The 23,377-nt window shown below is 41.1% G+C and overlaps 1 protein-coding gene across 3 annotated transcripts in view; it reads right to left on the bottom strand.

The window, feature by feature from the left end:
* Positions 1 to 23,377, bottom strand: part of galt (galactose-1-phosphate uridylyltransferase) — an 80,717-nt gene that overhangs the window by 34,636 nt on the left and 22,704 nt on the right. The window contains exons 10-11 of one of the 3 annotated variants that reach the window (XM_034096544.1): positions 20,343 to 20,497; positions 19,313 to 19,977 (exon numbers count right to left, since the gene is read on the bottom strand). The exons of the other annotated variants lie outside the window; for them this stretch is intronic. Of the exons in view, the coding sequence (XP_033952435.1) occupies positions 19,879 to 19,977; positions 20,343 to 20,497 (254 nt within the window). The 3' untranslated portion in view covers positions 19,313 to 19,878. Of the gene's footprint in view, positions 1 to 19,312; positions 19,978 to 20,342; positions 20,498 to 23,377 lie in introns of those variants that run through there. 3 annotated transcript variants of the gene reach the window in all.

The following is a 23,377-nucleotide window of genomic DNA, read 5'->3' on the forward strand; positions in this document are numbered from 1 at the left end:
TCTAGAGGATTGAAAAAGCAATTGTTACCAAAAACTTTCATTTGGATTTGCAATATGAATAGTTTATATAATACAATATTGATACTTGGCATGTGTGTATCGATACAATATCGCCATGCAAAGTATCACGATACTATGCGGTATCGATTATTTCCCCTACCCCTAGCAAATACACACAGTATGTATTTCATGAGTTGTGTGAGAGAAGATCTAAAAGGAAAGAGATTCAGATACACATCTAGAAAAGAATGGTAATGTTGCTCCTTGGACCCTGGATGTACAGGCAAATAGCTTCAGCCACTTTATGAGGTGTGTCAGAGCTGTGGGTTGAGAGATCCAGTCAGGGTGCACAGATGGAGTAGGAGGATGCCTCGTAAAAAAAGGCACTGAGGCGATAAACTGGAACAAATTGGAGGAACATCCTACGATATAATGCAATCCTGAGATGAACAACTTTATATAACATAACCTTTTTACTGAGATTGTGCCACAGTGTGACTTTCCTGAGGCTGTAGCTTGTGAACTCTCATTTTAAACTCAAATGAAGTCACTCTGTCCTCGCAAACCGCCATCACACTTCTTTCCTCCCTTTTCCGTCCATGCCCATGTCTCCAGCTCTCTATTCCCTCTTTATAATTTTAGGATCCGGTGAGGTGACAGGTTAGCAGAAGAGAAGCTTGCTCACGCCTCAAATGAAATGTAATGAGTCTGTTAGCTCTGTGTCCCTCTATCTTAGTCCTGGAGGGAAGAAAAGATCTGCTTCAAAATTCTTCAATAAATCCTTTTAAACAAACACCAGCCCGACTGACAACCTCAGGAATATTCAAAAGCCAGTTGAAGGTTGAAATTTGCATTCTAAAAGAAAAATGACTAATTGAAATTATGACTGAAACTGTCACAAAGTTTGTATTAATTGCCCTTTATGTTAATAGCAGAACAAGTTGGTCTATCCTGTTGATCATGCCTTTATTCTGTTTATAAAACGTACTCTTAAGATTTTGCTAACTGTAGTTTAAACGTCGATCTAAAGTGGATAAGAGTTTATAAATTCCATGATCTAATCTGATTCCCTCTACAAATTCAGCTTAACCTCTTTCATTACCTGCCTGTTCTTGAAGGATTTGGTGGAGGTCCGATTTCAGACAGTTGTTAATGACAATACTCTCTCGCTGTGAGGTTCAGCTTCCTCTGTGTGTCCTTGCCTGGCTGCACCTGATGCCCACGGCCCTTTCAGGCATTCTGGCAGAGATTGCGTTTTACAGCAGTTATTGGTTGATTAACCTGGACAGCAAGGTGGTAGCAGCTGCTGCGGAGAGTTAGTGGTTTCTGGCTGCCAAATTAATGTCTGGAATCTACACCAGTGACAGGGCGAGGTGTTAAACTCAACGTCTCACCTGAGGGTGGATAAATCTACAGAAAACAATGGAGAAGTACATTGTGTTCATAGATGTACAAAGATACTGGATACAGGGTTGAAGGAGGTGCACCATTCATACTTATGAAAGTTGCTCAGTGGCTCATGAAGCCCAAATGGAGCAATTGTAGATTCAGAAAGCGCCTGGATCATCTGTGGCCTGTGCACTTGAGTTTTCCTTAAGCTCCGCCTCCAATGTCCCGCTCTTGGCTCTTCGGTACGAGTATGCCATTACGTTACAGTGATGGGGTTGTGTCAATCCCAACTGTCATCAGTTGTCAATTAGTGGGAAGAGAAGCCAAATTGGAATAAATGTTTTACATTAAACAATGCAGAAACAAGAACTAACAGTAGGCAATTATTTCATAAATCCTTTGCAGTGATTTTCTGGCATCTGTCTTGTGCACTCCAACCAGCCAGAAAAAGTGTTTCTCCTATTATTGCTGAGATATGCAATGTCCACAGAGGATGCCAACAGCACTGGTGTATGATTGTATTGCATTGTCAAAGAGAAAACATCGCTTGGAGCAGAGAGAGCAGCTTCAGTTCTGTGAAAAGGCTTTATTTCCCCATCTTACAGCTTTTTGTCATGTAATCAATATTACGCTGTGAGAGAAAATTGCCAACGACGATTGTAGAGTTAGTCTTTTCATCTGTAGACATCTTCCACTCTGAACAACGTTCTTGTTGTTGTACCATCACAATAAAACATTAACTGGAGGTTAGAAGCACTGTCATCCACAAACATTTCAAAACAATACTGCTACCAGTATTGTTGTTCATCTGTCATCAAATACGGCTGGCTGGCTAGCATGGTGAAGTAAGATTTCTCTAAGTTTGGGTTTTGGCCTTTGCTATTTCTTTTTTTAGGAACAAGAGGTGAACATATTTCGAGGACAGCTACCTCCGAATTACAAAGCCAATGTTCTTGGGTTTTATAGTAATTCAGGCTAAGTGAAACTTTAACTTTCCATCTCTTGCCCCTCCAAAAAAAGAAAAAAGAATCATTATCTGTGTTGCTAGTTACATCAGTATCACAAAATGACAGTTATCAGATGACTTTTTTTCTGTTTGTTATCCAGCTCCTTCTACGTATCTCGGGAACCAAAAATAAAGATCCAGAGAAAGATTTGTACCCCTGTACTCAGCCCGGACAAACATGCTGTGACTCGAATCACCTCACGGTTCTAATGACTCAGTCTTCGTCGACACGTCCTTGTGAACCTTCTGTGCTTTGGCTGGCACACTGTAGGCTTCCTGCTTAGACAGATTAGATGCCCGATGGTGGCTGGCTGGTTCAGTGACTTGGGGGTGCTAAACTGGCTGTTGGCGAGCGTTTTAATATTCAACAGCTGCCGGATGTGTGGCCCTGTTAGCTGTAGTTTCCAGGATGTGGGCTGGAGGCTGGCTGCTGATCCAATAAATGTCTTGTTCTCACCTTGAGGGACTTAATAGCTAGGAGTCAGAGCTTGTGATGCTGAAAATCAACCAGAAAAAAGTAATTGCTGCATGTGTAAGGCATGTTGTAACCACCTCTTTTAGGAAAGACATTTTATTATCAAAAATACACTTTTTATGTTCACAGAAGTCCACGTAAGAGGTGGCTATTGTGGACAGATGGTTTAAACCGGATGTCTAAAGTGAAGTGGATACAGCGTTGGAGGCGGAATCCTGTTTATTCCCATGGAAACGGCTCAGTGGCACATGTAGCATAAATGGCCTGCATCTCGAGAGCAAAAGCACTTGGGCCAATAGAGCATGAGCAACTTGCATTTTATTTAAGCCCTGCCTCTGATCTCCAGATCTTGGCTCAGTCAAAGGAATGGAGAGGAAAATAACTCTGGATTCTGCTTTTAGCGCTTTGGCACTCTAATTATATAAAAAAAAAGACTATACAACAGTTAGTTGATTTAGCTTTTAAAACATGTGCTTCAGCGTAGTATTTGTTTTAAGCTTAATCTTGTTTCTTTTCACCACCTAACCAAATACTTTTGTTGCATTTTTGTTTGCTTTCAAATTACAACTTTAACAACGTGTTTAAAACTGCAACCATAAAGCCATGAGAAATAATGTTTCACTCGGAATGCATTTTAGTTGGAAACATAATTTTTTAGGAGATATTGTGTCTCATTTGAATGATTTTAGAGGGTCGTCCTACTGTAAATGTGCCATCGCGTCAACCATGTAGAGGTGTAATATACTCAAATGGTCCTAAATAACAGAACCCTGAGGACCTGTTGCCTTTTTATTAAAAAGTAATTACCATCAGTTATCACAGATGTTGCCACATTATCTAGAAATCTTTAACTAACTGTATGTTGAAGTTTTTCACTGATACCTCATTCACACCAACAGTGTTTCAGGGCCGGTTCGGAGCTGGAGCTTGAAAAGCACCGGGATTTCCTGTTCACACCGCGGCGGAGCAGCCTCTTAGCTCCGGAATCCGGTTTGTTTCAAGCACCAAGAAATTGTCCGGCCAGAGCAAAAGCACCACACCACATACATCACGCTTACGTCGAGGCGGGGGCAGGGGCGGGATCAACTCCTGAACAACATCAAAAAGCCCGCGTTTTATCCAGTTTGTACACAACGATGGAGAAACTTAACAAGCAGCAGTGGTCCACTGAAGAGACCAGCTACCTACTGAGAATATGGTCTTCCGAAGAGGTACAGAGGAAGCTGGAGCACAATCGGCCATTGTTGTTGTTGTCGGTGTCAGCTGTGAGGGGTTTCCGCGGTTTGGCTTTATGAAGCAGGCACGCAAACGGTTACGTCATGACGCAAACGATGACGCAATGACGCAGCACCAGTCGGACTCTGGGCGGTGTGAAAAGAGCCGGAGCTAAACCGAAGAACCGGTTCTGAACCTGAAAAGCTCTAGCACGGAGTTTGAACCGGAGTTGCGTTGGTGTGAATGAGGTATCAGTGTTCTGTTTATAAATAATAATAATAATAATAATAATAGCTTGGATTTATATAGCGCCTCTCCTGGGACCCAAGGTCGCTTTAAAGGAAGAACAGGGCAAAACAAACACAACAAAACAAAAGGCAATCAGACGACCAGACAGACACAACAACCAATGGATTCGGGGCCAAAGGCCTCGGTGAACAGGTGGGACTTGAGGGGCCCTTTTGGAGGCGTCAAGCGTGGGGATGTGTGGATCTCCGCAGGGAGAGCGTTCCAGAGGGTGGGGGCTGCCACACTGAAGGCTCTGTCCTTGAAAGTTTGCAGTTTGGTGCGGGAGGTGGTAGGCCAGAGTCTGAAGACCGCAGGCTCCGGGGTGGGGCATGTGGGTGAAGGATGTCCGATAGGTACTGGGGGGCATGGAGGGACTTGTAGGTAAGGAGGAGGATTTTGTATGTTATGCGGGACTTGACCGGCAACCAGTGCAGGTGGATGAGGGTGGGAGTGATGTGCTGCCACGGCTTTGTATGTGTGAGTACCCTAACAGTTTAAAGAAGTAATCTCTGTCAATACGTCCTTGTGTGGTTCTGTCCTCTGAGCTCACATTGATTCAGTAAAGACTGAGTGACCATCACTTATAAAAACACAGACTAAGCACAAATTGAGCTGTGCTTTATGTAGTAAACTATATATACGGTTATTGGACCTGTGGGAGAGTAAATGAAAACAGATGCCTTCACATTCAACCAGTAATGGCACTTTAGATTAGCCTAATTCTGTAACAAATCCACAACAGATGAGGATTTTGAATAGAGATTTGTATTACTGATTAAAGGTCTTTATAAGCTGATCACAATGGAACAAGACAACTCAGTCCTGAAGATAATGGATTATAGTAGTGATGGCAGTTTGACACTGAATCTTCGAACGGAGCTTCAACCCTGGACTTCCTATTCCATAGAAGCAGTGCTTCGAAGCTTGCTTCAAATCAGAAACAGCAACTGCTTCAAATCACGTGACATGTGACGTCCGAACCAGCAACTGCTTCATTTCCTGAATGAATCAACTCACTGGTTCGCCATCCAATCAGGTGATTCAATGCACTGCCTCACCTCGATTCTGACAGGTGACAGGTTGAAACAGTTTCAAATTTGAGCGCTTCAACACTTTATGACCACTCTAAACAATGCGCAATGTGTGGGTTGTTGTCGTAGTTTGCGTTGTTGCTGTTGAGTTGTTGTTGGTATTGCATTTGAATTGTAGTATCATTATAGAGCAAGCCAGGAAGAAAGATAGTTCGTTTTGGTTCGGGAAACACTTCAAAATGTGGAGAAGTTGTGAACAAAAAGACAATGATAAGTAATATAAAAACAGTTCAATATTTTAAGGAATAGATAGCCCAGTGGGTAGAGCCGGCGGCCCGAATGCGGCGATGTCCTCCGCGCAGTTGGTTCAAAGCCTGGAATGGATGTACTTTTAATCATTGCTTTTCAACTTTAATACTTTAATAACTGATAAAAGGCCCTCTCCTCCCCAAAAAATGTCCAGCACTCTCTAGTCTCTTCTCAATAACCCAATACACACAATTATCAATCTTTAATTGCAAATAGAACATGATATTCAGTCTTAGTGTGTGTGTGCATCGAATATTTTTCAAGGCAAAGATACGTTAAACCCACTGCAGCCTTGCACTTCGCCAGAAGAGGTCGCTGTAACTGAAGCTTCGAGAAATTAACCTATTTCCGACACAATTGTCCAAGTGGTTCGATGCTTCATTCAAAGCTTCATTTTGCCATCACTAGATTATAGAGATAATGGCTAAGATGTACTATGGACACTTTTAAGATATGTAAGTGTTTGTTCTGCTCACGGTAAACCCAGTGTATAGAAACCTAAAACCCTGTGGATAAGTCCAATAAAGAACGTTTGAAATAAACACTTTCTTGCATACTTGGCCTTGTATTGTGTATTTGTATGTGTTTGTATTTGGTTTCTTACCTTTTTTTTGCAAAACATATTAAATAAATCATTTATATGTTAGGTTTTTTGTTTAACTGATACATAATCAGTAAAGGTGTATGTATATATGACACAAGCCTATGCGTTTTAAATAGGTTTTAACATTTTCATTGTTCTGCCTGGAACCAGCTGCTCAATCAATCAAAGTGCAAACAGGTGTGCCTAATCATGTCAGGGAGAGTCTGGGCTCTATTAAGGTGTAGGAAGATGGGTAAGATAGTTTCACTGTAAAGTTATATTTTAAAATATTTATAGTCTTCCTTGGTAAGGATAGGTGCCCATATATCTAGTGGGTTGGCAGCACTATCTTAAATATCTTGTATTCATGTCATGGTTGTTATTCTGTGTTATTTGTAAGTTTGCTCAGTTGAGCTCCCCCTATACGTACCTGGGCAGTTGGTATGCTCCAGTTAGGTGATGCAAAGATGAATAAAAGCCCTTCAGTGGCAGCCAGCATCTTGCTGTGAGGCTGGCGTCTTCTCACACTTCGTGTCACATAAACCTATCTTCATGAGACATTAGGCGCATTCACACTGCGGTACTTTTCCCACAAAGGTTCATGCAAACTTAGTTCATGATCGCGTTCACACCAAAAAGAGCCGGTACTTTGGGCGGCAGTATACGCCGTGAAGTGGTTTGCGGCCTGCCAGTAAGCCCAAAGCAGAAGAAGAAGAAGTGACGTCAGCGGCTTTATTTGCCTAATCCACCCCCAGGGACTTTTTCCGGTGTGAACGCGATCTGTACTTAGTTCATGCGAACTAAAGAGTTCGCATGAACTAAGTTCGCATGAACCTATTATGCGCATTCACACTGCGGTACTTTTCCCACAAAGGTTCATGCGAACTTAGTTCATGATCGCGTTCACACCAAAAAGAGCCGCTACTAAAATTAGTTTTACCCCCTCGAAAGTCCCTGCTGGAGAGCAGGGACTTTCGAACGGCTCTTTTGTGAGAAAAGAGCTATATTCCTGATTGGCTGGGCGGATTGCAAACCACACCCCGTAAAACTCCCAAAAAGTTTTGTGAAGCCGCCATTTTATTATCCTCGCATTAGCATTATTAGCATTAGCATTAGCCCAGCGCAGAAATGCAGAGAGACTAACTTATGGCAACACAAAATAAAACATGGGAGCGGTGGAGATGAGGAGGTGTCGGCGTTCTGGCGATTTACTCGGAAGGCTTCAGTAGAAGCTGCTGGTAGTCCCAGCAGCTTCTACTGAAGCCAGTCCCCAACTCCGGGGACTTCCGGCCGGGGACTTTGGGCGGCAGTATACGCCGTGAAGTGGTTTGCGGCCTGCCAGTAAACCCAAAGCAGAAGAAGAAGTGACGTCAGCGGCTTTATTTGAATAATCCAGCCCCAGGGACTTTTTCCGGTGTGAACGCGATCTGTACTTAGTTCCTGCGAACTAAAGAGTTCGCATGAACTAAGTTCGCATGAACCTTTGTGGGAAAAGTACCGCAGTGTCAATGCGCCTCGTGGGAAAAGTACCGCAGTGTGAATGCGCCTCGTGGGAAAAGTACCGCAGTGTGAATGCGCCTAATGAATCGCTCCATGCCATGTTAGGAGAGGCACTTTGAAGCTCTATTTTGAATTGAGTGCTAGCATGTACACATAGTCTTTTAAGCCTTTGACTCTCTGCCTTGTACCAATAACTAACATACTCATGTCACTTTGTCATGGAAGTAAACAAAGCACTACAAACATGGCGTTTTTCAGGCAGGGAACTTAAAATACCAGCATGGTTAGAAGGGCAGAGAACCATTTACTTTCTGGATTGGATCTGAATGAAACACCAATTATGTTTGACTGGAAGATACACCATACATTATACATGATAACGATGGAGTGAGTAGAGAAAAAATAATTGACGTGTTTGTTTAACAGTTGGGTAAAACATTCAGAAAGGTCTTGTACTTGGTTTGACCTTTGAAAATCAATGGATGCATCACTGGAGACATATCACGTGGTTGGTTTGCTTTTCATCCATTGGGATATGAAAATACCACCAAAAACTGTGTAAAAATAATGTTTTGTGGTTCTTCCTAACTCATCAACTTATCTACGTATTGATGACGCAACGAGGTGGCTGTGTGAAGAATACAGAAAGAGAAAATTCAAACTGTGTGTTTGGCAAAGAGCATGACTTCCAGACCTTGGCCAAGTAGAGAAAGATAAAGTGTTTCCAAAGACAGGCTTTCTACTTATAGCTGGAAAGAGATTGATAAACCTGTTTTCAGCTATTTTACCTCTGCACATTTAGCAATTTGTTATCATACAACACATACTGGGAATTCATTCATTCAAAGAGATTTATTATAGATTTACAACAAATTTTTCGACTTTTAAATTAGCTTTTTGGCCAGCACAATTTCGCTCCGTTAATGTAATTAGTTGCACATCTCTCTGACTGAGTATCAAGTCAAATGAAAGCAGATGTTGCATTAACATGATTGGAATCATTCAACAACAGTTCTACCTGTGCTTAGCTTGATTGGTTCTTATGTCGCTACAGGGGGTAAAATCAAAAAGGATGGTTAAACACATTCAAAGACGGACAAAAAATGTAGATTCAAAGAACTAATCATTGCATCCTGATTATATATTAATATATTATATATTATTTGAACACACAATGAAAAGCGTTGATAACAAAAATTGGAAGCAGCTCACAGCCATTTATTCAAGACATAAAGCTCAGAGCATCACCAGATAACGGGAAAAAATACATTTAGTAAATTAAATTGTTATCAGATTGTCCCCATGGGGTAAAACTGGTTTCTATTTGCCGGCTTAAGAGAACAGCTATGATCAAACTAATCCTACAAAGTGATAAATGTCACGGTAAACAACACGGAGTGGGAAGCGAGATAACATCCACATAACAGCGATGGACAGTGTAGGTCAACAAGTGTTTGTTGAAAGAAGCTACGGGACACCGGATAAAAGACTGTTGGTGTTTATTCTTTTATTGTAGCCGAGACCTAGAGGCTGAAGTCCTACAGCGTTCAATCTTTCTTATCTTGATTTGACCGGCATGCAGGTTATCACTTGCAGCCTCTCAGTGTGTGTATTTGTTTCATGTTACTATCTACTAAAGTAACATTCATTTTCGTTCAAATATCTTATGTTGAAAGCAGACTTCGCCTTCTTTCCAGCTCTAACCATTTTTCTCTTCCCTCTCTAGTGAGCAGATTTTTGGATAACACCACATGTTTATCCTGTTAATCTTGCAGACATTAATAAATATTATAATCCAACAGCCCTCTCCGAGGTTTTATGAATTAGAGTTGAGGGAGTTGGGGTCTGGGCTGAGCTACGGCAGCTAATACTCGGCGTCTGAAATCCATCTGCTTGCTAATTCTCTCGGTAGCTATCGTGGCCCTGTGGGGTTATCGATTGTATCTGTTTCTCTTGTCAATGTATGAAGAAAAAAAACACGATAACAACAACAGCTGCTTAGTCAGCGCTCATGCTGATGAATTATCCTGACGGTGCGGATGGGGAGAGGACAACAGGGAGAATAAGGAAGGAGAGATAAAAAAGGGAGATAAATGGATGTGGTGTAGAGAAGAGATGGCGATAAAGGGATGAAGATAAAACAGGAGTATAAATGGAGAGATAAAAAGGGAGGGAGAAGAGGTAAAAAGGTGAGAATGAGCAGGTAAAGGAAGAGATACTGTATGTATGTACACATACTGTAGAGGTATTGTAAGAAATATAAATAAGTCTACTACAGGGTTGAAAATCTATGGAAAATATGCCAAAGATGGATGGAATTTGGGAAATAGGTAATAAAAAGGTTTATCAATACCCTGACTTTGATCTCTAATTAACCCCACTGATAGCCTTGCCTAGGCTACAGATAAATATACAATATATGCACTGTTTAACATATACCACGTATGTCAATTCATTCACAATTAGACCCTCCCTGTGAAAAACAACACACTCAAAATGAGAGACTTCCTTCCAAAATGAATCTGACGCCAATGGAAACACTTTGGGAAGGAGCAAGCAAATAAAAAAAAACATGCGAGTGGATTGGATGGACCATCTGTCAATCAAATTCTTGCCAAAGCCAGTCAGGAGAACAGCAAAAAAACAAAACATATTTTCCATCCATCCATCCATCTTCTCCCGCTTATCCGTGGTCGGGTTGCGGGGGTAGCAGTTCCAGCAGAGAGCCCCAAACTTTCTTTTCCCTGGCGACATCAACCAGCTCTGACTGGGGGATCCCAAGGCGCTCCCAGGCCAGCGAAGAGATATAATCCCTCCACCTGGTCCTAGGTCTACCCCTTGGTCTCTTCCCAGCTGGACGTGCCTGGAACACCTCCCTAGGGAGGCGCCCAGGTGGCATCCTAACTAGGTGCCCGAACCACCTCAACTGGCTTCTTTCGACGCGAAGGAGGAGCGGCTCAACTACGAGTCCCTCCCTGATGACCGAACTTCTCACCTTATCTCTAAGGGAGACACCAGCCACCCGGCGGAGAAAACCCATCTCGGCCGCTTGTATCCACGATCTCGTTCTTTCGGTCATGACCCATCCTTCATGACCATAGGTGAGGGTAGGAACGAAAATGGCCTGGTAGACAGAGAGCTTTGCCTTCTGGCTCAGCTCCCTTTTCGTCACAACGGTGCGGTAAAGCGACTGCAATACCGCTCCCGCTGCTCCGATTCTCCGGCCCATCTCACGCTCCATTGATCCCTCACTCGAGAACAAGACCCCGAGATACTTGAACTCCTTCACTTGGGGTAAGGACTCATTCCCTACTTGGAGTGGACAGTCCATCGGTTTCCTGCTGAGAACCATGGCCTCAGATTTGGAGGTGCTGATCCTCATCCCAGCCGCTTCACACTCGGTTGCGAACCGATCCAGTGAGTGCTGAAGGTCGCAGACCGATGAAGCCATCAGAACCACATCATCTGCAAAAAGCAGTGGTGCAATCCTTAGTCCACCGAACTGCAGACCCCCCCCCCACGACTACGCCTCGAAATCCGATCCATGTATATTACAAACAGGATTGGTGACAAAGCGCAGCCCTGGCGGAGGCCAACCCTCACCGGAAATGGGTCCGACTTACTGCCGAGGACCCGGACACAGCTCTCGCTTTGGGAGTACAGAGATTGGATGGCCCTGAGTAGAGACCCCCTCACCCCATACTCCCGCAGCACCTCCCACAGTAACTCCCTGGGAACCCGGTCATACGCCTTCTCCAAGTCTACAAAACACATGTAGACCGGATAAGCGTACTCCCAGGCCCCCTCCAGGATCCTTGCGAGAGTAAAAAGCTGATCCGTCGTTCCACGACCAGGACGGAATCCGCATTGTTCCTCCTCAACATATTTTCCATTGAGAAAAAAACATGTTCAATTACATTCAAAACAGAATTCAAAGGCCTATTGCCCAGCAAAATACTCACTATGGAGGACAGAACTTGCAGAACTTAAATGAATAAATAAATGACTCAATAAATAACGGACTGCAATGAATGAACCAACATATAATAAAAAGTAGGCATTCATTAATTGTGTTGTTCAGTTTTAATCTTTTCACGTATCAGCAATTCAAAAGATGCTCAAGTGCTATTGTCGGAATTTATTATAGGTATACCGATTACTTATCTGTTTGAACTGTAATCTGTTTTATGTGTCACAGTTGCTATTAAAAAGTATTCCACACCATGTCTTTTTCCATGGCTTTTGTAAAGTTTAAGTAATAACACCGCCTCTCGGGTGTGTCTTGTTTTTGGCACTTGCCATTAAAACCATTGTTCTTTGTTCATTTGCATAACCCTAGCCATGACTCCAACTGTGAACGTTTTGAAATGGAGCTGCAAGGCAGAATTAAGTCAAAAACTTTGACGGAAAAGAATGAAGCATTCATTTAGATAGGTAGATAGGAGACAGGCTGGGTTTCCTGTCACTCGTTAAGAAAGTTCAAGATACTGTAGTGCTGTGGTTGCATTTTAATCCCCATTTCTTCGGTTTTTAACTTGAGATCAACCCCTGTGTCGAGAGAAAACAATTCTCCGTTTACCTCCATTTACATACCAGTGCTGTTGGGTTGCAGAAGCCCACTGTGAATGTTTTCAGCTTCATTTGAACTCTGCTGCAGATCTGATTCGAAATGTTGCTCCGAGGCAGAGATAACTCATGGTGGGTCTGAGAATTAAAGAAGGCGTACAAATGAAATGGTGCACACAAGGGAAAGTTTGATTTCAAGTTCTCAACTGTTAGATAGAAAGATACATTCCCTGTACCCTCTCTCTAAATTCCTTCTCAGGAGTGGATCTGTCCGAATAGCTGAGAAGCTAAACCTAACTAGGTTCTGAATCTTCTTCCTTTAGCCTTAGGGTTAGTGCTTTCTTAAAATGTAAGATAGCATATGGCCTTCGCAAATGTTGACCAAAATAATTCCACACCTTTGATTTAAACAAGACCGGCGCATTTCTGATTTCTTTCTCCGCTGACTCCATCTTTGTTTTGACTAACTTCCTGCCAATCCCACTGGCTTTCCCCTTGGCTTTGACCGCACAAGAAAAAGCTCAGCCCCATCTCTAGAGGATTGAAAAAGCAATTGTTACCAAAAACTTTCATTTGGATTTGCAATATGAATAGTTTATATAATACAATATTGATACTTGGCATGTGTGTATCGATACAATATCGCCATGCAAAGTATCACGATACTATGCGGTATCGATTATTTCCCCTACCCCTAGCAAATACACACAGTATGTATTTCATGAGTTGTGTGAGAGAAGATCTAAAAGGAAAGAGATTCAGATACACATCTAGAAAAGAATGGTAATGTTGCTCCTTGGACCCTGGATGTACAGGCAAATAGCTTCAGCCACTTTATGAGGTGTGTCAGAGCTGTGGGTTGAGAGATCCAGTCAGGGTGCACAGATGGAGTAGGAGGATGCCTCGTAAAAAAAGGCACTGAGGCGATAAACTGGAACAAATTGGAGGAACATCCTACGATATAATGCAATCCTGAGATGAACAACTTTATATAACATAACCTTTTTACTGAGATTGTGCCACAGTGTGACTTTCCTGAGGCTGTAGCTTGTGAACTCTCATTTTAAACTCAAATGAAGTCACTCTGTCCTCGCAAACCGCCATCACACTTCTTTCCTCCCTTTTCCGTCCATGCCCATGTCTCCAGCTCTCTATTCCCTCTTTATAATTTTAGGATCCGGTGAGGTGACAGGTTAGCAGAAGAGAAGCTTGCTCACGCCTCAAATGAAATGTAATGAGTCTGTTAGCTCTGTGTCCCTCTATCTTAGTCCTGGAGGGAAGAAAAGATCTGCTTCAAAATTCTTCAATAAATCCTTTTAAAACAAACACCAGCCCGACTGACACAACCTCAGGAATATTCAAAAGCCAGTTGAAGGTTCGGGGGGGAGAGGGCTTTTGAGTATTACGCCTGTGAAAAATGAGTCAGTCATTGGTTCAATATATTCAAAGATGTATGAATAAGCGAAGAATATAAAGCACTTAAAATCATATTCACCAATTCATGTTTCTATAGTTCTGTAGCGCCAACAGCAAGCAGGCCTTTTTGATATTCAACCCACCATATTTAATCTAGAAATGGTGAATACGTAAATCGCATGCATAATCCAAAACCGCATCACCACAAACCACTGCCTTTTTAAAAATGAGTACTGCAACAATGCTTACATCATAAGCGTGATAGTGTTTAAACAAACCACATTTTATGGTGGCACATCACTCCCACCCTCATCCACCTCCACTGGTTGCCGGTCAAGTTCCGCATAACTTACAAAGTCCTCCTCCTGACCTACAAGTCCCTCCATGCCCTTGCCCCCCAGTACCTATCGGACATCCTCCACCCGCATGCCCCACCCCGGAACCTGCGGTCTTCAGACTCTGGCCTGCTCACCACCCCCCGCACCAAACTGAGAACCTTCGGGGACAGAGCCACCCTCTGGAACGCTCTCCCTGCGGAGATTCGCAACATCCCCACACTGGACGCCTTCAAAAGGGCCCTCAAGTCCCATCTGTTCATCAAGGCTTTCGGCCCTTAAATCTATCTGTTGTTTTGTCTGTCTGACCTTTGTTTTGTTTTGTTTGTGCTTGCCCTATTCCTGTAAAGCGACCTTGGGTCCCTTGAAAGGCGCTATAGAAATCCCAGTTATTATTATTATTATAAAGCACATTTGGCGCCATTAGGTGCATTGAAAATACTCATGAAATACATACTGTGTGCAGAGGGGCGGTGGTGGCGAAGTCCATAGGGAAGGTCAACATAGATTGGCTTGGCAACTGGAAGGTCACCAGTTCAAGTCCCGGAAAGACCAAGTGCTACCGAGGTGTCCCTAAGCAAGGCACCGTTCCCTACACTGCTCCCCGGGCTCCGTACATAATGGCAGCCCACTGCTCCTGACACTAGGATGGGTCAAATGCAGAGAAACCGTTTCGTTACATGGTACCTGTACTGTGTAATGACAATAAGTAAAATCTATCTATCTATCTATTGGGAGAACAATTATCTCTCAGAACAGTGCTGGAAAAAGACGAGCAAGAAGAATTTGGCAAAGAAGCCCGACCATCTTCCTTCCTCTGCCAGGGAGGAGATAGACGAGGGTTACACACAGACACAAATACACACATTCCTTGCGATTTATGTGGAGATAGAAATATATATCCTGATACACACACGCTTACACAGAGTCTCAAAGGAGTGATGAAATAGATGAGAAGAGGATCCACGGTGAGCCTGGAGGACTGGATAAATATTGACCTGAATGAATGAGGTCCGTCACAGTATAAAAAGGGCTCTACTCACACACACACACATGCTCTTGAAGAACCTCTCCCTCTGTAAACTATACCGGCAAATCTTTGCTGTTCAGTTGTATATTTTAGCAAAATCTGGAATCAATATTAATATTTATGAAGAAACTGAGATTGCTTCACTGGAAGTAGTATAAATAATAAAGTGGCGAGTGTGTGTGGATGATGTGTGACCTTGCCCATGTGCTTTGCAAGGGCTCTTCTATTCATCTTGAACAGTGCTTCTCAAAGTGTGGTCCGCGGACCACTGGTGGTCCGTGAGCGCCCCCTAGTGGTCCGTGAGTATATTGGTAAAATTTCACATTTGAAATAAATACATTTATTTAAGTTTTTCACACTCTCGCGGGAATATCTCCGCAATGGAACGAGCTTAAGTTTCACTTTCGATTGCATGATATAGCCCAGATAAGCACCTTCATCACACATATTGCCACTTGTTTGTACAATTTTCAGACGATTTGTAAAAAACTATGTGTTTTTGGATATTTGTGGAGTTAGGTGGTCCGCGAGTGTTTTTTTATTGGTTAAGTGGTCCTTGGTATGAAAAAGTTTGAGAAACACTGATCTAGAACAAAAACAATCTTGAAAAACACTTTTTATGTTTGGTGTATTAAACTGATCTAACAATGTGATTATTTTGTTCAATCAATCTACCAACCACATTTGTAGATCTATCTCAGTTGGTTTCCCCTGAATACAACAGTGGTCAGGCTGTGCTCATACACTTCTAATATAAAATGTATTAAAACAAAAGTTAGTCAGTATATAACGGGAAAAAAGACCAGCTGCCAAAATGGTGTGTGGAAGGCAATATACATTAATATACATTTGCTAATTAAAAAAGAGCTCATGGTTCTCTTTAAGTAACAGCTGGTCATATTTGATTAGTTACAATAGCTGGTAGCATCATTTTTTCAAATGTAGCAATAAACCTACAGTATCATTGTACATCACCTTTCATGTCAGATCAAGCCCTGTCTTGTTGCATTTTAAGTACATTTGATAAAGTAGAATTAGGTCAAGTTTGGCACAATTTTTTTGTGTGATATGTGAAATCCACCTTTATTAAATGTGTATTGAAAGTGGCCAGAGTGGAGTCAACGTTTCCTCTTGATCAGAGGTTCCCCTTGGCAGCAAGTAAAACTGGGAATGTGATGACATTCTTAGAAACGAGTACATTCTAGTTTGATATTCTGTAAATAAAAAAATGCAACAGCAGAAAGACAAGCTCATGACTGACCTTATTTGGTCTGTAGATACAGTTTAAAGATTTGTATTGTTTTAATAATTTCATTTCGTCAGTAATTCAGTTATTCAGTAGGTTGGACCTTTATGTTGTACCAGGTCCAATTTAACCCGTTTCAAATGTTTTTTATTTCAGAATAAAGGGTTATATAACCTAATTGCCACACACATACTATGTGTGTTTATTCAAATGTACAGCATCTGGTGCCATTAAGTCATTATTTCAGAAAAGTATGTCCCTCTGATCTTAACAATAGTAAAATTAATAAAAAACTTTGAAACTTAAAAATAAGGTTTATTTGTATGTAGATGATGCACAAATAAAATAAACAGTCATACTTATGGTCATGAGTTGTGATGAAGTTGGCTCAGTTGTTAATACAGTAAAAGTGAACACAGGTGTGCATCGTTAGGCTTAATTGACTGGGTAAATCAAGTCAGAAAGGAAGGGTGAAACTGTCCTTTAGTCATTTTACTCTTCTTTAGTTGGTGTACATGAATGTGTGTTTGTATGTCTATAGGTTAACTTTGATAAAAGCAGTAATTGAAAAAACTAAAAACATCATTCTTGAATGCTTTGTAGAGTCTGAGCTCCCCTGTGCTAACTTAAGCAGATGGTACATTCCAGTTGAAATGGTTGCAGCTGATGGTGAAGTTGAGAGTAATCAAATTGCTGAATTTGTACTTGTATGGCCTGAACAAAACCTGATGGGACATAGTTTAAATAATAGTTTTTAAATAAAAAAGGCACTTTTAGGGAATTGTAGATGACCTGAATCCTTTTGGTGTTTCAAATGTCAGTTTCATTTCACCTTTGTTTTGTGGAACGGATACCTGTAGCCTTCAGGTGGCTGTAAATAGTCACCAGAGTGGAAAAACATTTTTTCTCTCTGGGTGCCATTAAGGACATAACCATATCAAAACGTGTTTTGGCTGTGTGATCACGTCAGTTGGTTAAAAAATAAGAAACCAACATTAAAAGTAAATTGGAAACAAAAGTGCAATGAGCTATTTACACCGATTCTTGGCAACGAGATTGCAGCACTGCTGGGTTCCGCTCGCTTTGCCAAAGCCTTTGCAGGTTGATTTTCATATCATGCTGGAAGGAACTGAAACCAGTGGCATACTGGAAGGTGGAAAAGGAAGCTTGGTGTACTTTTGAAAAAAAATGTCCATATGGTCCTTAACCAATCCTTACCATCTGTTTAATTTTACAGGCAATATGGGCTCAAATTAGTATAATTAAAACACCAGCATGGCACACACACACACGCTCCTTCTTCATTGGAGTTTAAACATACCTGCTATTATCATACCTTTCCCCAAATCAAAACTACCTCCAACCCTAAATCTCACCCTGGTGGTGTCGCCTGTGTTGGTAGACTGTCTGTCAACTTTGACATTGTCATACCTTTTTTTTGACACATTGAAAACAACAATGGTTTGTGAAGAAAGCTCTCCTTCGCAACTTATAAATGCTATTGATCTTGCAGAAGGCAACTGGCAAATACACGCCACATTGTGAAGTGATAAGGCAGGAAAATAACCGCTGACTATTTTGCTAATGGTTAAAGTAAAATATAATGTTTAGTTAAACTCCTGAGTTCTGTGAAATGTCCTCACATACATATGTTTATAGCAAAAGCATCTGTCCATAATAAACTAATTTATATATTATGCGATGGAAGCGAAAAGCAGAACCAAATGTAGGTCTCTGTACCGGGCAATTGTTATTGGTTCTTACTCGGAACCGAGATTCCGTTAAGATGTGTACTGCCAACAGTGCCCCTTTACCTGTTGTGCATATGACAATTGAACATTGAATCTCTTAAATCTTCAAACACATACAAAATTATATTTTAGATTTTAAGACATTACACAATTGCCCTCCGCTTCATAATGGGAAACCCCCAGACTGATCATGACATCTTGAAAGTAAAGTTTATCAGGCATTCATGTGAGTGTTTATATTAAAAGGTTATCAATTTGCTTGCACTGCAACATCGACTTGTATCTCTATACAAAAGGCAATCCTTTTTCGAAAGTAAGAGGATTAAGTCATGTTTTGACCCTGTAGCCATATGTTGAATAATTGAACATCTTCATTGAGAATTATTGGGTGCAACAGAGTGGTGTGTATGGACATGAAGCCCCTCTGTACACTCAAGGACACACACACTCACACAGATTACTCACCCCGAGCTGAAGAGATGTAAGCGTGTATAGATGCTTTAAGTTAAACCGATAATAAAAAAAGGGGGGCTTGCATTTTTAAATCTGACTTTTTAAGCAACACTACCATCTGCTGTTGTCATAGTGAGAGTGCACCACATTTTATTCACATGGGTTAAAACAAGCTGATCTTGTCCTTCAGTTTAATGTTGTCGGAGGCAAATACATTAATCCTCATGAATCCCTCAGCTCCTTCCCTCCCCTTCTTCAGGGCACTCAGTAGTGCCTTTAGGGCTTTCACTTAGGGCTTACTTTTTTCTACAAACATGCTGATGTACAGATTATAATATTAGTAGGACATTAGATTAGGAACACCCATGATTCAGTGTAAATATACGTCACTATTGTCAAGTATAGTGTCATAAGTATGAGCTAATGAACAGGGAGTGGGACATTTTTGTGAAATAAACCCCTTCCGGGTCATTCAAGGCCAACCTGCTATACACGATCCTGCTTATTACAGAACTACTAAATAAATGAACAATCTGACGCAAAATATTGATTTAAAAAATATATTGATTTAAAAAAAAAAAAATTATTGATTTCAAAATAATTGTTTTGCGTCCTGCATTGCCTTAAGGAAAGAAAAGTACATAGCATGTCATGGACCAATCAGAAAAGAGTATTAATAAGTGTTATTATTTAAGGATTATAAAAGAATACTGTCTCTGTTGACATTGACAAGTGAAATGGCATTTGTAGCTTTATTTGTATTCTATGAAACTACCTTTCAAACTACGTCAAGGATTATTCCGCATGTAAACACACTCACAAGGAAATAAGGCATGCGTTTGAATTAAGAATAACTCATTTTGTCGTTCGACGAAAACAAGCTTTGTGTTTGAAGACTTTCAAACACAAAGCTTGTTTTCGTCCAACGACAAAATGAGTTATTCTTAATATCAAAACAACAAACAAAGTTTAATTTCAACAGAAGAGACAGATGGGGAGAAAATAAGTGTGTTCTCTTATTATCTTCCAGAGCATATTCTGTTTGAAGTCCGTTTCATCATTTAAAAAAGAAACAAGACCAGAACCAGTACAGAATGTATTGAATTGATATTGGGCCAGTGAAAACAAAACCTTAAAGCCCAGCGACGATGAGGCACATATTTAACAACTTTAAACCATGAAGTTTGAATGTTATTCCTTTCTTACAAAACAAGTTATAGATCAAAGTCCACTGTAGTTCAAATCAAGCTATGATTCCTCCTCTTCACCGTCACATGGGTCTTTTTCATTTTCCACTATCTTCTTTGTCTTCCCCTCCTCCTTTTTCAAGGTGTCCTCTGGTTTTAAAGTGCTCCTCTGGTAGGTTCCTTAGCTTCTCAGCAGCCTAAGAAGAATACAAAAACACAATGCCAAGCTGTTATACAGTTTTAAATAGAAATGCAGGGACAGTTTTGAATTTGAATTGGTATGCTGGAAAAGAGTCCGTTTGTCATGGCCTGGGGTGAAAACAAATCTCCTTATAGCTTTACATCAATGGGAATTAACGACTAAACAACACCAACATTCACGAGACCTCCCCATACTGATGTAGAGGACTCAAATGAAATAGTTGAAAACATGAATGTGAAGCAAGATAACTGTAGTCTAAAATGACATTCTATAGATATTTATCCACAGTATGTTATGTTGCAGAACATACAGGGCCGTCTCTGAACATAAACATGTATATTAAGCTTGTGCAGTGTTCACCTGTTCAGGGGTGAGGTCCCTTTGGTCCTGGGCGAGCATTTCGTACCCCACCATGAACTTCTTCACTGTGGCTGAACGCAGCAGGGGAGGGTAGTAGTGAGCGTGCAGCTGCCAATGAGAGTTGTCTTCCTTTAAACTGGGGCCGGTGGGGGCCCCTGAATTAAGAGAGGGGGACATTAGACGAGGGACACAATGTAGAAGCTGATGAGATGATCAATAGTTGTAAGGGGACATATAATGGCAATTTCCAGGTTCATATTGTATTTTGTGCCTCTACTGTGAAAGAAAAAGGTCTTTATTTCTCGCAAAAACTTCTGTACTGCATGTCTCTTTTCACCCTGTCTGAAACCAGAGCTCTGATTGTGTGTTCAACTCACATCCAGTTATATCCAAACACACAATCAAACTCTAAAAGCACATAAGAATATACATAGCCAGCACCCAACATGCTCATTTATCTCTCTTCCGTCCACACCTCATTAACGCCTTGCAGCAGCAGACCAGACAGCCCCCTATGAGGAAGCTAACAAGGTAAATTATAGAAGCAGCCAGTGTTGACTCTGCGGGCAACAGAGCCGTTATCTTCCCAGTGTAATAAAGAATAAAGGTTTTATAGAGATGAAGTGCTTCTTTTTGTGAGGAACCGAGCACCAGCAGGGATAAATATGCCTAAGTCTTCGAGGGACGTCTAAAATCTGGTGAAGGCCATGGCATATAATTCACATAATTGTCATACTCAATATCAAGCCCTGTTTTGTTAATGGAAGCATCTGCCTTCATCATGTTTGTTTTTTATTATTCTGATGTTATTAGTCCCCATTTCTTTGTCTAACTTGCAGATTAAAGCATGGGTTATGAGAGAGGTCATCCTGTCTGTATTTAACATTTTAAATGCTGCCTTTGTTGCTTTCCAATCATAGTGGGGGGGTAATGAGGATATCAGAAATAGACGTAGAAACATATCTTTGTTTTTATAAATAACAAGATTGAGAGAAAGCTCATTGTATTCACAGTAAGAGCTTTTCGTTAGTGTCAGTTTCCTGCCAATGGGGGGCTGATCAGACAGAGATAGAGACAACAGGAGGTCCACATAAAGGAATCTAATGGATGGTTAACAACAAAAAGAAGGACAGAAAAAGACTTAGGGGGCCAGATAAGGAATGCACAGAGACAGATTCTGCTATGATCAGACAATTAGCATCTTTTAAATTGTTTTCGTGTGTGAGCATCTCAGATTTCCAACAATTTACAAATAATGCTAGATAGGGGAAGACCAAAACAGTTACTGCTTCCATTTTAAGAGACAAATCATTACACTGTCAATCCACTTCAACGTATACAGGATGCTGCAATGCTAACTTCTTTTGCAAGCCTTTCAATCCAGTTAATACAGCCTGTAATGCTTTCTGGGTTTTCCTCCTGAATGAATAAGCAGGTAGCTTTATCTAATCCCAGCTGACTCAAACACCACCCAGCCACTTCTATCTCCACACTGCCACTAATAAGCCAAGCCACAAAATGAAAAGCTGACCGCTTCCAAATGAACACAAATAAAGCACAAACAGAAAGGAGGATAAGGCAACTCATTATGAGAGTTGACAAATGAGAAGGTCAGTGTGTGCATGTGTGACAGACACACTGTGTTAGCGCGCTTCAGCACATCAATTAAAATCGAAGCAATCTCTTTTCCCTTAATACCTCTTGAGGGTTGGAGTTAAAATGTTCCAGCGAATTTGGATAAAAAATAAATGTTTGCAGATTAATTTACCTTTCTTTTTGGCGTATTGTAAAAAACAAAACAAATCCAGTTTGTTTGCCACAGAAAATGAGGTGAACCTACAAACTACCGATCGGTTATCCCATTCCTGTATTATGGCTTATACGTTTTAGTTTATACATAAGAAATCAAAAACTACACAAGATTCAAGCCAAAACTTTACACAAGATCCGTAGAAGACTTCTCCACAGGCAACTTTAGACTGAGATCTTACTTCAAAGATTGAACGTGTGATGAAATAAAAAGTGAGTCCTCTCATGCCCTCTGTCCTTTTCTCCACACTAAAGTATGGGTGTATAATCTTTTCATATTTTTTCGTGTGCTGCACGAAAAAAAAAAACAGACTTGCATAACCAAGTCTACGAGCTACGTGATAAATGCTCACACATTTAAAGCGCTTTAACCGACATACGACAATAACATCTAAAAAAAATGGTCACAAAATGTAATGTGGATTTGTCTCTTCCCGACTACAAAACTATTGGTAGGGTTGCCTCTAATCGCAAATGTCCTTATTTCAAATAACAACATAACATTCTAACTCTGAACTAAACTAACAGTCTACAGGCATAGTGGCTCTGTAAGGCTACATATAGGACAGTTGTGTTTTGAGCTAACTTAATAATGCTAGCTAAAGCTGTCATAGCTAGCCATAGCTGTAACACATATGGATGGGTTCCAGCCAGTGGATTGTCCTGAAGCAGAAGCTAACCAAGCTAACAGCTGTTTATGCAGCGCCTTCATTTAACTTAAACAGGAGTAATACATTAGCTTTGTTTTTCAGCTCCAGAGAATGGTGCTTGGTGCTAACATACTCAAAATGACAGTGCTAATTTGGTTAAGCATGTTAGCTTGCTACAAGTGTACATAAACACTAGACTAGTGCTTGACCTTGCTTGCTTTCTATGGAACATCTCATGGAGACACACCTGCTGAAGGGATTGAACCTTGAACCTTGAGCAAGGTAATTCTGACCGCTCAGCCATGATGACACGGCTTCCCTTTCTGTCACACATCACTCTTCACATCACTGCACTCTGCTAAGCTGTGTTTCAGCTTGAACCTGCTGCAAGGTGTCTGACAGTGTTCACAGTATTTCCCTCACTGTCTCAGTAGTTTTACCGAGCCAATGTCTGAGCTTATCTAGAGAGTGCTAAGATTTCATCTTTCTGTATAATGCTTGTGGCGTTTTTGCACGTTATGTCATTATAAAAACATATTTTAGGCTCATGGCAAAGGCATCATCTCAAAACATTAG

This window comes from Pseudochaenichthys georgianus, chromosome 12 (assembly GCF_902827115.2).
Source record: "Pseudochaenichthys georgianus chromosome 12, fPseGeo1.2, whole genome shotgun sequence".
Taxonomy (NCBI): domain Eukaryota; kingdom Metazoa; phylum Chordata; class Actinopteri; order Perciformes; family Channichthyidae; genus Pseudochaenichthys; species Pseudochaenichthys georgianus.